General features: G+C 50.0%; 1 protein-coding gene across 2 annotated transcripts in view; it reads right to left on the bottom strand.

The window, feature by feature from the left end:
* LOC137528097 (uncharacterized) overlaps positions 1-14,160 on the bottom strand; it is a 172,699-nt gene that overhangs the window by 134,985 nt on the left and 23,554 nt on the right. For both annotated transcript variants that reach the window (XM_068249373.1, XM_068249372.1), the window contains exon 3: positions 2,319-2,357. In XM_068249373.1, the coding sequence (XP_068105474.1) occupies positions 2,319-2,357 (39 nt within the window). The remainder of the gene's footprint in view (positions 1-2,318; positions 2,358-14,160) is intronic.

Consider the following 14,160-nt stretch of genomic DNA (forward strand, 5'->3'; position numbering starts at 1 on the left):
TTACATCACAGGAGCCTATGGGCACAGATGAACTGGCACCCTAGACTTTTCCCTCCATGAACCTACAAACGCCCGCCGAACCTTACCCCAGGTGTGCTGGATGGCCCAGCTGTCACTTCTCCCTTACTTCCCTTGCCCCTCATAGGTAGAGATGTCGTGAACCTCTGATTTTCGGTTCGCGAACCGCAATAGACTTCAATGGGAATGCGAACTTTGAAAAATAGAAAAAAATATGCTGGCCACAAATGTGATGGAAAAGATGTTTCAAGGGGTCTAACACCTGGAGGGGGGCATGGAGGAGTGGGATACATGCCCAAAGTCCTGGGGAAAAATCTGGATTTGACGCAAAGCAGCGTTTTAAGGGCAGAAATCACGTTGAATGCTAAATTGCAGGCCTAAAGTGTTTTCAAACATCTTGCATGTGTATACATTAATCAGGGAGTGTAATTAGAGTTCTGCTTCACACTGACACACCAAACTCACTGTGTAACGCACCGGAAACAGCTGTTTGCGTAGTGACGGCCGTGCTGGACTGGTGCGCACCGTGGCCAGAGTGTAGGCCGTGGCGGTTTTCAAGCCCGTATGGTCGCCTGGCTGTGGTGGCTCAATGATAGAACAACAGTGACTGTCCAGCTGATCAAATTTGGTCTGACCACAATGAAGCAATGACCTTATTATCTTCTTGTATGTAGGTAGGCATAGGTAGGAGTCCCAGTATAGGTAGGTAGGCATAGGTAGGAGTCCCAGTATAGGTAGGTAGGCATAGGTAGGTGCCTCAGTAGTTAGCTAGGCATAGGTAGGAGTCCCAGTATAGGTAGGTAGGCATAGGTAGGAGTCCCAGTATAGGTAGGTAGGCATAGGTAGGAGTCCCAGTATAGGTAGGTAGGCATAGGTAGGAGTCCCAGTATAGGTAGGTAAGCATAGGTAGGTGCCTCAGTAGTTAGCTAGACATAGGTAGGAGTCCCAGTATAGGTAGGTAGGCATAGGTAGGAGTCCCAGTATAGGTAGGTAGGTAGGTAGGTGTCCCCGTATGGGTAAGTAGGTGCCCCAGTAGTTAGGTAGGCATAGGTAGGTGTCCCAGTATAGATAGTTAGGCAGGGGCTGGCTGGCACAGTAATAACAATTACCAAGGTCCAGCTGCAACAGATAGGGCTGTATAATGTCAGTGTCAGTGAGCAACACACAAAAAAAAAACACATCAGGAAAACATTAGCTCTCAAAAGAGCTGTTGAGGGGTGCTATTTTAGCAATAACAATCAGCCAGGAGCAAGCCAAGAGCCTAACTAATCTTTCCCTAGGAGAAAAAAATCTGCAGCAGCTCTCCCTAGTCTGTCTATTTGCAGCAGGCACACGAGTGAGTGTCATGGCCAGCGAGCCTGCCTTATATAAGGGGGGGTCAGGGCTTAGTGTAGCCTGAATGGCTACAATGTGCCTGCTGACTGTGATGCAGAGGGTTCAAAGTTGACCCTCATAGTGCATTATGGGGCGAATCGAACTTCGCAAAAGTTTGCTTGGTGCAGGCGAACGCGAACCCCCAAAGTTCGCCTGGAACCGTTCGCCGGCGAACCGTTCGGTACATCTCTACTCATAGGTAGCTACAGGTGCCCCTTAGTATTAGGTAGCCAAAATTATCCTCAATATTCAGTAGCTAGAGGTGCCCCTGATTAAAGGGAGATCTCATCAGTAGAATGCTGAGATCCCAACCTCTCATTTTTACTCTGCCCAGGGCTCTAAATAGGGAAGAAGAGAGGGAGGTACTAGGGGAGGAGAGGGAGCCGCCTTTCCCTCATTAGGCGCCTGTAGGCACGTGCCTACAGTGCCTTATGGTAAATCCAGTCCTGTATACCTGACAGCAGGTCAAGGCTAAAACTGGTTGGAATGGATAACAGGCAATTTGATTAGTTTGTGTCGATGACTGCACAGAGCACTTCACATATATTTTGATGCGTTTTGATGCACCCAGATCTACTTTACATGGACCCGTGATGTATAGTAAGTGTTTTTGTCCTGAAATTATTTTAATCTGTTTGGTGAAATAAGTTGTATTCCTTTTGCGACCTCAGAACATGACCTCAGTTTACATTTCTGTGGTGGTGGCCACTTGCTCTGGTCGGAGCACTGGGTAGCTGCAGGTTGATGATCTGAGTGTGGGAAACTCAGTACGGAACAATGCTTGTTAGTTTGCCAGTAAGTACTCCACGCTGTAAATTTACGGTCGTCGATTTTGGAAAAGTATAACTGGTTGCAATTTTCAATGGCATGATAATGTTAGTAAAATTAAAGGACAAAAATAACCTCAGGCAACACCTAGAACTTACCATCATTTTTCATAACACACAAAATGTAAGTGCCATCATCTAAGCAGAAAAGAAGAAAAATCATATCATTAAGGAAGCAAAAATAATGTGTAGTGAAATATAAATGCAAATGATTAGCTGATGCTAAATAAATCACTTTGAAAGAAACTGGTCTTGAACCAAGAGACTAGTCACTTTCTGCATCACAGACTCCCATTACTGGGGGCTGAAATATTCTCAAAGGCATTAAGTCTGGGCGCCCCCCCCCCCCCCCCCCCCTGTAGCCTGAACAGCAGGATGATGCAATCCAAGTAGCAGCAGCAGCAGCCCCACCCAACAAACTAGAGGCTCCCTGCACACTGCATGCGATTCCGATTTTTAATTGTTTTTTACATCCAATTCCGATTTTTAATCGTTACTGCATGCTGCGGTTTTTCCTCTGTTTTTCTGTTGATTGCATTCAGGGAAAATCAGACTTGCAAATCGGAATCGCAAAACGGATTTGCAGTGTGCAGGGAGCCTGAAACTGATTGCCTGTGATCTGATTTTTTAAGACAGTATTTTAATATGCAGAATGCTGATTTCAGATTAAAAGGTAATACTGTACCACTCTCAAACAAGTAATGTTGAGTATATAACATGAGTTAAGTTATTTATGTAACAAACATTAAATAGTTTGTATAGCCCCTGGTAATCTTTCTGTGCTCATAAAAACAGCAGTAAGATAGCTGTGCACAGGCAGTACATGGCAATTTTACTGCTACAAATGTCGGGGGAGCAGCAGCTGAGTAGCGCCGCACTGTTTAGCAGGATAACAGGCACATTGCTATGGTAATACACGGTGTAATGCATTACTATAGCAATGTGCATCAACCCCAGAAACGCATGTGGAGCCAATAGGTTAACATAAAATTGTCATGCGGGAGGGGGGTTGATTATTTTTATGGCGCTTTTGTTTTTATTTATTTATTTATTGGTTATTATTTGCTTATATTGTTGAGTCCGACAGGAGAGAGGCGCTATACAAATACTGCAATTATTAAAGCTTTTCTCTTTCCCACAAGTTCGGTTCGCCCCATAATGCTCTATGAGGGTCAACTTTGACCCTCTGCATCACAGTCAGCAGGCGCATTGTAGCCAATCCGGCTATACTAAGCCCTGGAGCCCCCCCCCCTTATATAAGGCAGGCTCCGGTGGCCATTAGCCTCAGCTGCTGCAGACTTGTTCTCCTAGGGACAGATTAGTTAGGCTCTTGCCTTCTTAGCTTGCTTAGCTGAATCTTATTGCTATAATAGCGCCCCAGAAAAGCTCTTTTCAGAGCTCATCCTGCTCGTGTGATAATTTTTTTTTTCTGTGTTTGAAACTGACACTTGTGTTTTTTAGACAGCATTGCTAATTCATACTGTGTGTCCCACTGCCAGCAGCAGCAGCACATTCAGTGACTACTACCTGTGTGTGTGATACACTTGTGTTGCTTAGACAGCATTGCTGATTCATACTGTCTGTGTCCCACTGCCAGCAGCCCACCAGCATTCAGCAGCACATTCAGTGACACCTGTGTGTGTGACAGGGAGCTGCACATTGTACTACCCACCCAGTACTGCAATTACCTACTACTAGTACCTGTTGTGTTTAGTTAACCCACCTCATCACTGCATACACCTACGTTTGTGTTGAGTGAACCCACCTCGCTGCACATAACTACCTTTTGTGTTGAGTGAACTTGCCTCAGAACTTGCCTCACTGCATATATAACTTCCTTTGGGTTGAGTGAACTCACCTCACTGCATATCTACCTTTTCTGTTGAGTGAACTCACCTCACTGCATATAACTACGTTTGTGTTGAGTGAACTCAGCTGACTGCATCTAACTACCTGTTGTGTTCAGTGAACTCACCTCACTGCATATATAACTACCTTTGGGTTGAGTGAACTCACCTCACTGCTAGAGTTCGGCCGAACGGTTCGCCTGCGAACGGTTCCATGCGAACTTCAGTGGTTCGCGTTCGCGTCCCGCAGGCGAACTTTTGCGGAAGTTCGGTTCGCCCCATAATGCACCATGAGGGTCAACTTTGACCCTCTACATCACAGTCAGCAGGCCCAGTGTAGCCAATTAGGCTACACTAGCCCCTGGAGCCACTCCCCCCCCTAATAAAAGGCAGGCAGCGGCGGCCATTAAGCTCACTCGTGTGCCTGCGTTAGTGAGAGTAGGGCGAGCTGCTGCAGACTGTCTCTCATAGGGAAAGATTAGTTAGGCTTAGCTTGTTCCTGGCTGCATACCTGTTCTGTTCAGTGAGCCCACCATACCTGTTCTGTTCAGTCAGCCCACTGGATACCTGCATACCTGTTCAGTGAACCCGCCACTGCATACCTGTTCTGTGAAACCACCACTGCATACCTGTACTGTGTACCCACCACGGCATACCTGTTCAGTGAACCCACCACTGCATACCTGTTCAGTGAACCCACCACTGCATACCAGTTCAGTGAACCTGCCACTGCATACCTGTACTGTTCAGTGAACCCGCCACTGCATACCTGTTCTGTTCAGTGAACCCGCCACTGCATACCTGTTCTGTTCAGTGAACCCGCCACTGCATACCTGTTCTGTTCAGTGAACCCGCCACTGCATACCTGTTCTGTTCAGTGAACCCGCCACTGTATTCCTGTTCAGTGAACCCACCACTGCATACCTGTTCTGTTCAGTGAACCCGCCACTGCATACCTGTTGTGTTCAGTGAACCCGCCACTGTATACCTGTTCTGTTCAGTGAACCTGCCACTGTATACCTGTTCTGTTCAGTGAATCCGCCACTGTATACCTGTTCTGTGAACCCGCCACTGCATACCTGTTCAGTGAACCTGCCACTGCATACCTGTACTGTTCAGTGAACCCGCCACTGCATACCTGTTCTGTTCAGTGAACCCGCCACTGTATACCTGTTCTGTTCAGTGAACCCGCCACTGTATACCTGTTCTGTTCAGTGAACCCGCCACTGCATACCTGTTCTGTTCAGTGAACCCGCCACTGCATACCTGTTCTGTTCAGTGAACCCGCCACTGTATTCCTGTTCTGTTCAGTGAACCTGCCACTGCATACCTGTTCTGTTCAGTCAACCCGCCATTGTATTCCTGTTCAGTGAACCCACCACTGCAAACCTGTTCTGTTCAGTGAACCCGCCACTGCATACCTGTTGTGTTCAGTGAACCCGCCACTGTATACCTGTTCTGTTCAGTGAACCTGCCACTGTATACCTGTTCTGTTCAGTGAACCCGCCACTGTATACCTGTTCTGTGAACCCGCCACTGCATACCTGTTCTGTTCAGTGAACCTGCCACTGTATACCTGTTCTGTTCAGTGAACCCGCCACTGTATACCTGTTCTGTTCAGTGAACCTGCCACTGTATACCTGTTCTGTTCAGTGAACCCGCCACTGTATACCTGTTCTGTGAACCTGCCACTGCATACCTGTTCAGTGAACCCACCACTGCAAACCTGTTCTGTTCAGTGAACCCGCCACTGCATACCTGTTCTGTGAAACCACCACTGCATACCTGTACTGTGAACCCACCACGGCATACCTGTTCAGTGAACCCACCACTGCATACCTGTTCAGTGAACCCACCACTGCATACCAGTTCAGTGAACCTGCCACTGCATACCTGTACTGTTCAGTGAACCCGCCACTGCATACCTGTTCTGTTCAGTGAACCCGCCACTGCATACCTGTTCTGTTCAGTGAACCCGCCACTGCATACCTGTTCTGTTCAGTGAACCCGCCACTGCATACCTGTTCTGTTCAGTGAACCCGCCACTGTATTCCTGTTCAGTGAACCCACCACTGCATACCTGTTCTGTTCAGTGAACCCGCCACTGCATACCTGTTGTGTTCAGTGAACCCGCCACTGTATACCTGTTCTGTTCAGTGAATCCGCCACTGTATACCTGTTCTGTGAACCCGCCACTGCATACCTGTTCAGTGAACCTGCCACTGCATACCTGTACTGTTCAGTGAACCCGCCACTGCATACCTGTTCTGTTCAGTGAACCCGCCACTGTATACCTGTTCTGTTCAGTGAACCTGCCACTGTATACCTGTTCTGTTCAGTGAACCCGCCACTGCATACCTGTTCTGTTCAGTGAACCCGCCACTGCATACCTGTTCTGTTCAGTGAACCCGCCACTGTATTCCTGTTCTGTTCAGTGAACCTGCCACTGCATACCTGTTCTGTTCAGTCAACCCGCCACTGTATTCCTGTTCAGTGAACCCACCACTGCAAACCTGTTCTGTTCAGTGAACCCGCCACTGCATACCTGTTGTGTTCAGTGAACCCGCCACTGTATACCTGTTCTGTTCAGTGAACCTGCCACTGTATACCTGTTCTGTTCAGTGAACCCGCCACTGTATACCTGTTCTGTGAACCCGCCACTGCATACCTGTTCTGTTCAGTGAACCTGCCACTGTATACCTGTTCTGTTCAGTGAACCCGCCACTGTATACCTGTTCTGTTCAGTGAACCTGCCACTGTATACCTGTTCTGTTCAGTGAACCCGCCACTGTATACCTGTTCTGTGAACCTGCCACTGCATACCTGTTCAGTGAACCCACCACTGCAAACCTGTTCTGTTCAGTGAACCCGCCACTGCATACCTGTTCTGTTCAGTGAACCCGCCACTGCATACTTGTTCTGTTCAGTGAACCCGCCACTGCATACCTGTTCTGTTCAGTGAACCCGCCACTGTATACCTGTTCAGTTAACCCGCCACTGCATACCTGTTGTGTTCAGTGAACCCGCCACTGTATACCTGTTCTGTTCAGTGAACCTGCCACTGTATACCTGTTCTGTTCAGTGAACCTGCCACTGTATACCTGTTCTGTTCAGTGAACCCGCCACTATATACCTGTTCTGTGAACCCGCCACTGCATACCTGTTCTGTTCAGTGAACCTGCCACTGTATACCTGTTCTGTTCAGTGAACCCGCCACTGTATACCTGTTCTGTGAACCTGCCACTGCATACCTGTTCTGTGAACCCACCACTGCATACCTGTTCTGTTCAGTGAACCCGCCACTGCATACCTGTTCTGTTCAGTGAACCCGCCACTGCATACCTGTTGTGTTCAGTGAACCCGCCACTGTATACCTGTTCAGTAAACCCGCCACTGCATACCTGTTGTGTTCAGTGAACCCGCCACTGCATACCTGTTGTGTACAGTGAACCCGTCACTGTATACCTGTTCAGTTAACCCGCCACTGCATACCTGTTGTGTTCAGTGAACCCGCCACTGTATACCTGTTGTGTTCAATGAACCTGCCACTGTATACCTGTTCTGTTCAGTGAACCTGCCACTGTATACCTGTTCTGTTCAGTGAACTCGCCACTGTATACCTGTTCTGTGAACCTGCCACTGCATACCTGTTCTGTGAACCCACCACTGCATACCTGTTCTGTTCAGTGAACCCGTCACTGCATACCTGTTGTGTTCAGTGAACCCGCCACTGCATACCTGTTGTGTTCAGTGAACCCGCCACTGTATACCTGTTCAGTTAACCCGCCACTGCATACCTGTTGTGTTCAGTGAACCCGCCACTGCAAACCTGTTCTGTTCAGTGAACCTGCCACTGTATACCTGTTCTGTTCAGTGAACCCACCACTGCATACCTGTTGTGTTCAGTGAACCCGCCACTGCATACCTGTTGTGTTCAGTGAACCCGCCACTGTATACCTGTTCAGTTAACCCGCCACTGCATACCTGTTGTGTTCAGTGAACCCGCCACTGTATACCTGTTCTGTTCAGTGAACCTGCCACTGTATACCTGTTCTGTTCAGTGAACCCGCCACTGCATACCTGTTGTGTTCAGTGAACCCGCCACTGCATACCTGTTGTGTTCAGTGAACCCGCCACTGCATACCTGTTGTGTTCAGTGAACCTGCCACTGCATACCTGTTGTGTTCAGTGAACCCGCCACTGCATACCTGTTGTGTTCAGTGAACCCGCCACTGTATACCTGTTCAGTTAACCCACCACTGCATACCTGTTGTGTTCAGTGAACCCGCCACTGTATACCTGTTCTGTTCAGTGAACCTGCCACTGTATACCTGTTCTGTTCAGTGAACCCGCCACTGCATACCTGTTCAGTTAACCCGCCACTGCATACCTGTTGTGTTCAGTGAACCCGCCACTGTATACCTGTTCAGTTAACCCGCCACTGCATACCTGTTGTGTTCAGTGAACCTGCCACTGTATACCTGTTCTGTTCAGTGAACCTGCCACTGTATACCTGTTCTGTTCAGTGAACCCGCCACTGCATACCTGTTGTAATCAGTGAACCCGCCACTGCATACCTGTTGTGTACAGTGAACCCGCCACTGTATACCTGTTCAGTTAACCCGCCACTGCATACCTGTTGTGTTCAGTGAACCCGCCACTGTATACCTGTTGTGTTCAATGAACCTGCCACTGTATACCTGTTCTGTTCAGTGAACCTGCCACTGTATACCTGTTCTGTTCAGTGAACTCGCCACTGTATACCTGTTCTGTGAACCTGCCACTGCATACCTGTTCTGTGAACCCACCACTGCATACCTGTTCTGTTCAGTGAACCCGTCACTGCATACCTGTTGTGTTCAATGAACCTGCCACTGCATACCTGTTCTGTTCAGTGAACCTGCCACTGTATACCTGTTCTGTTCAGTGAACCCGCCACTGCATACCTGTTGTGTTCAGTGAACCCGCCACTGCATACCTGTTCAGTGAACCCGCCACTGTATACCTGTTCTGTTCAGTGAACCCGCCACTGTATACCTGTTCTGTTCAGTGAACCCGCCACTGCATACCTGTTGTGTTCAGTGAACCCGCCACTGCATACCTGTTCTGTGAACCCGCCACTGTATACCTGTTCTGTTCAGTGAACCCGCCACTGCATACCTGTTCAGTGAACCCGCCACTGCATACCTGTTGTGTTCAGTGAACCCGCCACTGTATACCTGTTCAGTTAACCCACCACTGCATACCTGTTGTGTTCAGTGAACCCGCCACTGTATACCTGTTCTGTTCAGTGAACCTGCCACTGTATACCTGTTCTGTTCAGTGAACCCGCCACTGCATACCTGTTCAGTTAACCCGCCACTGCATACCTGTTGTGTTCAGTGAACCCGCCACTGTATACCTGTTCAGTTAACCCGCCACTGCATACCTGTTGTGTTCAGTGAACCTGCCACTGTATACCTGTTCTGTTCAGTGAACCTGCCACTGTATACCTGTTCTGTTCAGTGAACCCGCCACTGCATACCTGTTGTAATCAGTGAACCCGCCACTGCATACCTGTTGTGTACAGTGAACCCGCCACTGTATACCTGTTCAGTTAACCCGCCACTGCATACCTGTTGTGTTCAGTGAACCCGCCACTGTATACCTGTTGTGTTCAATGAACCTGCCACTGTATACCTGTTCTGTTCAGTGAACCTGCCACTGTATACCTGTTCTGTTCAGTGAACTCGCCACTGTATACCTGTTCTGTGAACCTGCCACTGCATACCTGTTCTGTGAACCCACCACTGCATACCTGTTCTGTTCAGTGAACCCGTCACTGCATACCTGTTGTGTTCAATGAACCTGCCACTGCATACCTGTTCTGTTCAGTGAACCTGCCACTGTATACCTGTTCTGTTCAGTGAACCCGCCACTGCATACCTGTTGTGTTCAGTGAACCCGCCACTGCATACCTGTTCAGTGAACCCGCCACTGTATACCTGTTCTGTTCAGTGAACCCGCCACTGTATACCTGTTCTGTTCAGTGAACCCGCCACTGCATACCTGTTGTGTTCAGTGAACCCGCCACTGCATACCTGTTCTGTGAACCCGCCACTGTATACCTGTTCTGTTCAGTGAACCCGCCACTGCATACCTGTTCAGTGAACCCGCCACTGTATACCTGTTCTGTTCAGTGAACCTGCCACTGTATACCTGTTCTGTTCAGTGAACCCGCCACTGCATACCTGTTGTGTTCAGTGAACCCGCCACTGCATACCTGTTCTGCTCAGTGAACCCGCCACTGCATACCTGTTCTGCTCAGTGAACCCGCCACTGCATACCTGTTCTGTTCAGTGAACCCACCGCATCAGTGCGCATACCTGTGCAGTTAAGTGAACCCACCTACCTACATGAGTGCACGCAGTGTGATATACCACTCCGTGCATACCCGATATGGACAAAACAGGTAGAGGAAGAGGTAGTGCCAGAGCCAGAGGAAGGCCACCCGGCAGATCTGTGCGAGGTCGTGTAAATGTAATTTCGTGTGGACCTGGCCCACAGTACAGTGCTCGGAAGAAGGCACGTCCCATCACCTCCCAAGATTGTCAGGACGTGGTTGAGTATTTAGCGACACAGAACACCTCATCTTGCTCAGCCACCAGCGCTACTACTAGCACCACTTCTGCTGCATTTGACACTTCGCAAGAATTATTTAGTGGTGAAATCACTGATGCACAGCCATTGTTGTTACAGCCAGATGAATTTTCACCAGCTCATATGTCTGAGTTACGCAGGTAAGAGGTAGAGGTAGAGGAAGACCCAGAGGAAGGCCACCTGGCACTGGCAGGTCTGTGCGAGGTGGTGTTGCTGTGATTTCGTGCGGACCTGGACCAAAGTACAGTGCTCAGAAGTAGGCACGTGCCATCACTTCCCAAAATTGTGAGGACGTGCTTGATTATTTAACACAGAAGACCTCATCTCCCGCAGCCAGTGCTACCAGCGCTAGTACAAGCACCACATCCGCTGCATTTGACACTTCGCAGGAGTTATTTGGTGGTGGTGGTGGTGAAATCACTGATTCCCAGCCACTACTGCAATAACAAGAAGAAGGCGCAGGTACACCACCTCATACGTCTGAGTTAGGTGGCGATAGTATGGACGTAATGTGTGAGGAGGGGCATGATGAACCACCTGAAGTTGGTGCAGTTGTCGAGTTGTTTGAGGAAAGCGAAGCTGGGCAGGAGGATTATGATGACGATTATACGGATGCCACGTATGTTCCCAATAGAAGAGATGACCAGGGGGACAGTTCAGAGGGGAAGCCAGAGAGGAGTAGGAGGAGACGACTCCATGATAGAAGCAGAGGGAGCTCGTCCTCAGAAACAGCTGGTGGCAGTGTCCGGCGCCATGTATCGCCAGCTATGGCCAGTCAGCCAACATGCTCTTCAACGTCAGCTGCTGATGCCACCGTGGCGCCATCACCCCAGGGGGGCTCAGCGGTTTGGAAATTTTTTAACGTGTGTGTCTCAGATCGGAGCAAAGCCATTTGTTGTCTCTGCCAGCAAAAACACGGAAAGGCCAACTCTCACGTAGGGACAAGTGCCTTACGAAGGCACCTGGAGAGAAGGCACAAACAGCTATGGGAAGAACGCCTGAGGAAAAGCAGCACCCCTCAAAAGACAAGCCACCCTCCTTATCCTCTTCCTCCTTCAGGTGCATCGTCTTCATCCGCTTTCTCCCTTGAACCTTCACAGCCACCCTCCTTCACACCACCTCTGCCCTCGAGCGGTTCCTGCTCCTCTGCCCACAGCAGTAGCCAGGTGTCCGTGAAGGAAGTCTTTGAGCGGAAGAAGCCAATTTCGGCCAGTCACCTTCTTGCCCGGCGTCTGACAGCTGGTGTGGTGGAACTATTAGCTCGCCAGCTATTACCATACAAGCTGGTGGAGTCAGAGGCTTTCTGTAAATTTGTGGCCATTGGGACACCGCAGTGGAAGATACCAGGCTGCACTTATTTTTCACGAAAGGCCATACCCAAACTGTACCGTGCAGTTCAGAGGCAAGTGGTGTCATCTTTTGCGAAGAGCGTTGGGTCAAGGGTCCACCTGACCACGGATGCCTGGTCTGCCAAGCACGGGCAGGGCCGCTACATTACGTACACAGCCCATTGGGTCAACCTGGTGACCGATGGCAGCAAGGAGGGAGTACGTGGCTGTTCAGCAGACCGACTTGTCACACCTCCACGGCTTGCAGGCAGGCCTCCTGCCACCTCCTCCCCTTCTCCTCCAGCTACATCCTCTTCGCTGTCAACCTCCTCCTCCTCAGCTGAGTGTCAGTTGAACTCTAGCGGTGCTGCCATCTCCTCTTCCTCTCCAGGTACGACGGTGTCACGCAATTTTAGACATGTCTTGCCTCAAAGCGGAGAGTCACACTGGAGCAGCTCTCCTGGCTGCTCTTAACAAACAGGTGGAGCAATGGCTGACCCCGCACCAGCTGGAAATCGGCAACGTGGTGTGTGATAACAGCAGCAATCTCCTTTCCGCTTTGAATTTGGGAAAGCTGACACATGTACCCTGCATGGCACATGTGCTGAATCTGGTCGTGCAAAGATTTGTCTCAAAGTACCCAGGCTTAGAGGACGTCCTGAAGCAAACCAGGAAGTTGTGTGGGAATTTCAGGCGGTCTTATACGGCCATGGCACGCTTTGTGGACATTCAGCGGAAAAACAACTTGCCGGTGAGACGCTTGATATGTGATAGCCCGACTCGCTGGAATTCCACCCTGCTCATGTTCTCTCGCCTGCTAGACCAGGAGAAAGCCGTCACCCAGTACCTGTACAACTACAGTAGAAGGACACAATCTGGGAAGATGGGGATGTTGTGGCCCAACAGCTGGACACTGATGCGAAATGCATGCAGGACCATGCGGCCGTTTGAGGAGGCGACCAACCCGGTGAGTCGCGCTGAAGGCACCATCAGCTACTTGATCCCCTACGCTTACTTCCTGGAGCGTGCCGTGCGTAGAGTGGTGGATGAAGCTGTGGAGGAGCGGGAACAGGAACAGCTATGGCAGGAGGAGTCATGGGACCAATTTTCAGCCGAACCACAGGTTTCCTCAACACCTGCGGCACCACAGAGGGGGGAGGAGAAAGAAGAAGAGGAGTCGTGTGGGGAAGGAGAGGAGTCAGACTCGGATTATTATGAGGAAGGTGTTTCTGTGGAGGAGGAAGAGGCGGCAGCGGCAGAAGAACAACCGCAGCAGCCGTCACAGGGGGCTTCTGCTGCTCCACGTTCCCGTGGTATTGTTCGTGGCTGGGGGGAGGAAGAGGAGTTGCGTGATGTCACTGTGGAAGAGCAAGAGGAGATGGAGAGTACTTCTGGATCCGACTTTGTGCAGATGGCCTCTTTCATGTTGTCCAGCCTGTTGAGGGACCCCCGTATCAAAAAACTCAAGGCGAATGACCTGTACTGGGTGGCCACGCTTCTAGACCCTCGGTACAGGCACAAAGTGGCAGACCTGTTAGCAACTCAACACAAGGCGGAAAGGATGCAGCACTTGCAGAACAAGCTGTCAATGATGCTTTGCAATGCATTTAAGGGTGATGTGACAGTACAACGCAATAAAGGTACCACTGGCAGTATTCCTCCTCCTCCTCACCAGTCCACGCAGGAAAGGACAGGACGCTCCAGCGATCTCGGGGTGATGTCGGAAATGCGGACATTCTTTAGTCCAACGCCTCGCAGTAGCCCTTCGGGATCCACCCTCCACCAACGCCTGGACCGGCAGGTAGTCGACTACCTGGCCTTAAGTGTGGATGTACACACTGCGACTGCGAGCAGCGAGGATGAACCCTTGCTCTACTGGTTGCGCATGCTTGACCTGTGGCCAGAGCTGTCCCAATTTGCCATACAACTTCTCTCTTGCCCTGCCACAAGCGTCCTGTCAGAAAGGACCTTCAGTGCTGCTGGAGGCATTGTCACTGAGAAGAGAAGTCGCAACAGTGTTCAGTACCTGACCTTCATCAAAATGAACGAGGCATGGATCCCTATGGGCTATGGCATGACCGAAGCCCAAGTCAGTCCCCACACACTGCATCTCTGCCTGCAGGCTGC

Source organism: Hyperolius riggenbachi, chromosome 8, assembly GCF_040937935.1.
Source record: "Hyperolius riggenbachi isolate aHypRig1 chromosome 8, aHypRig1.pri, whole genome shotgun sequence".
In the NCBI taxonomy this organism is placed as follows: Eukaryota; Metazoa; Chordata; class Amphibia; order Anura; family Hyperoliidae; genus Hyperolius; species Hyperolius riggenbachi.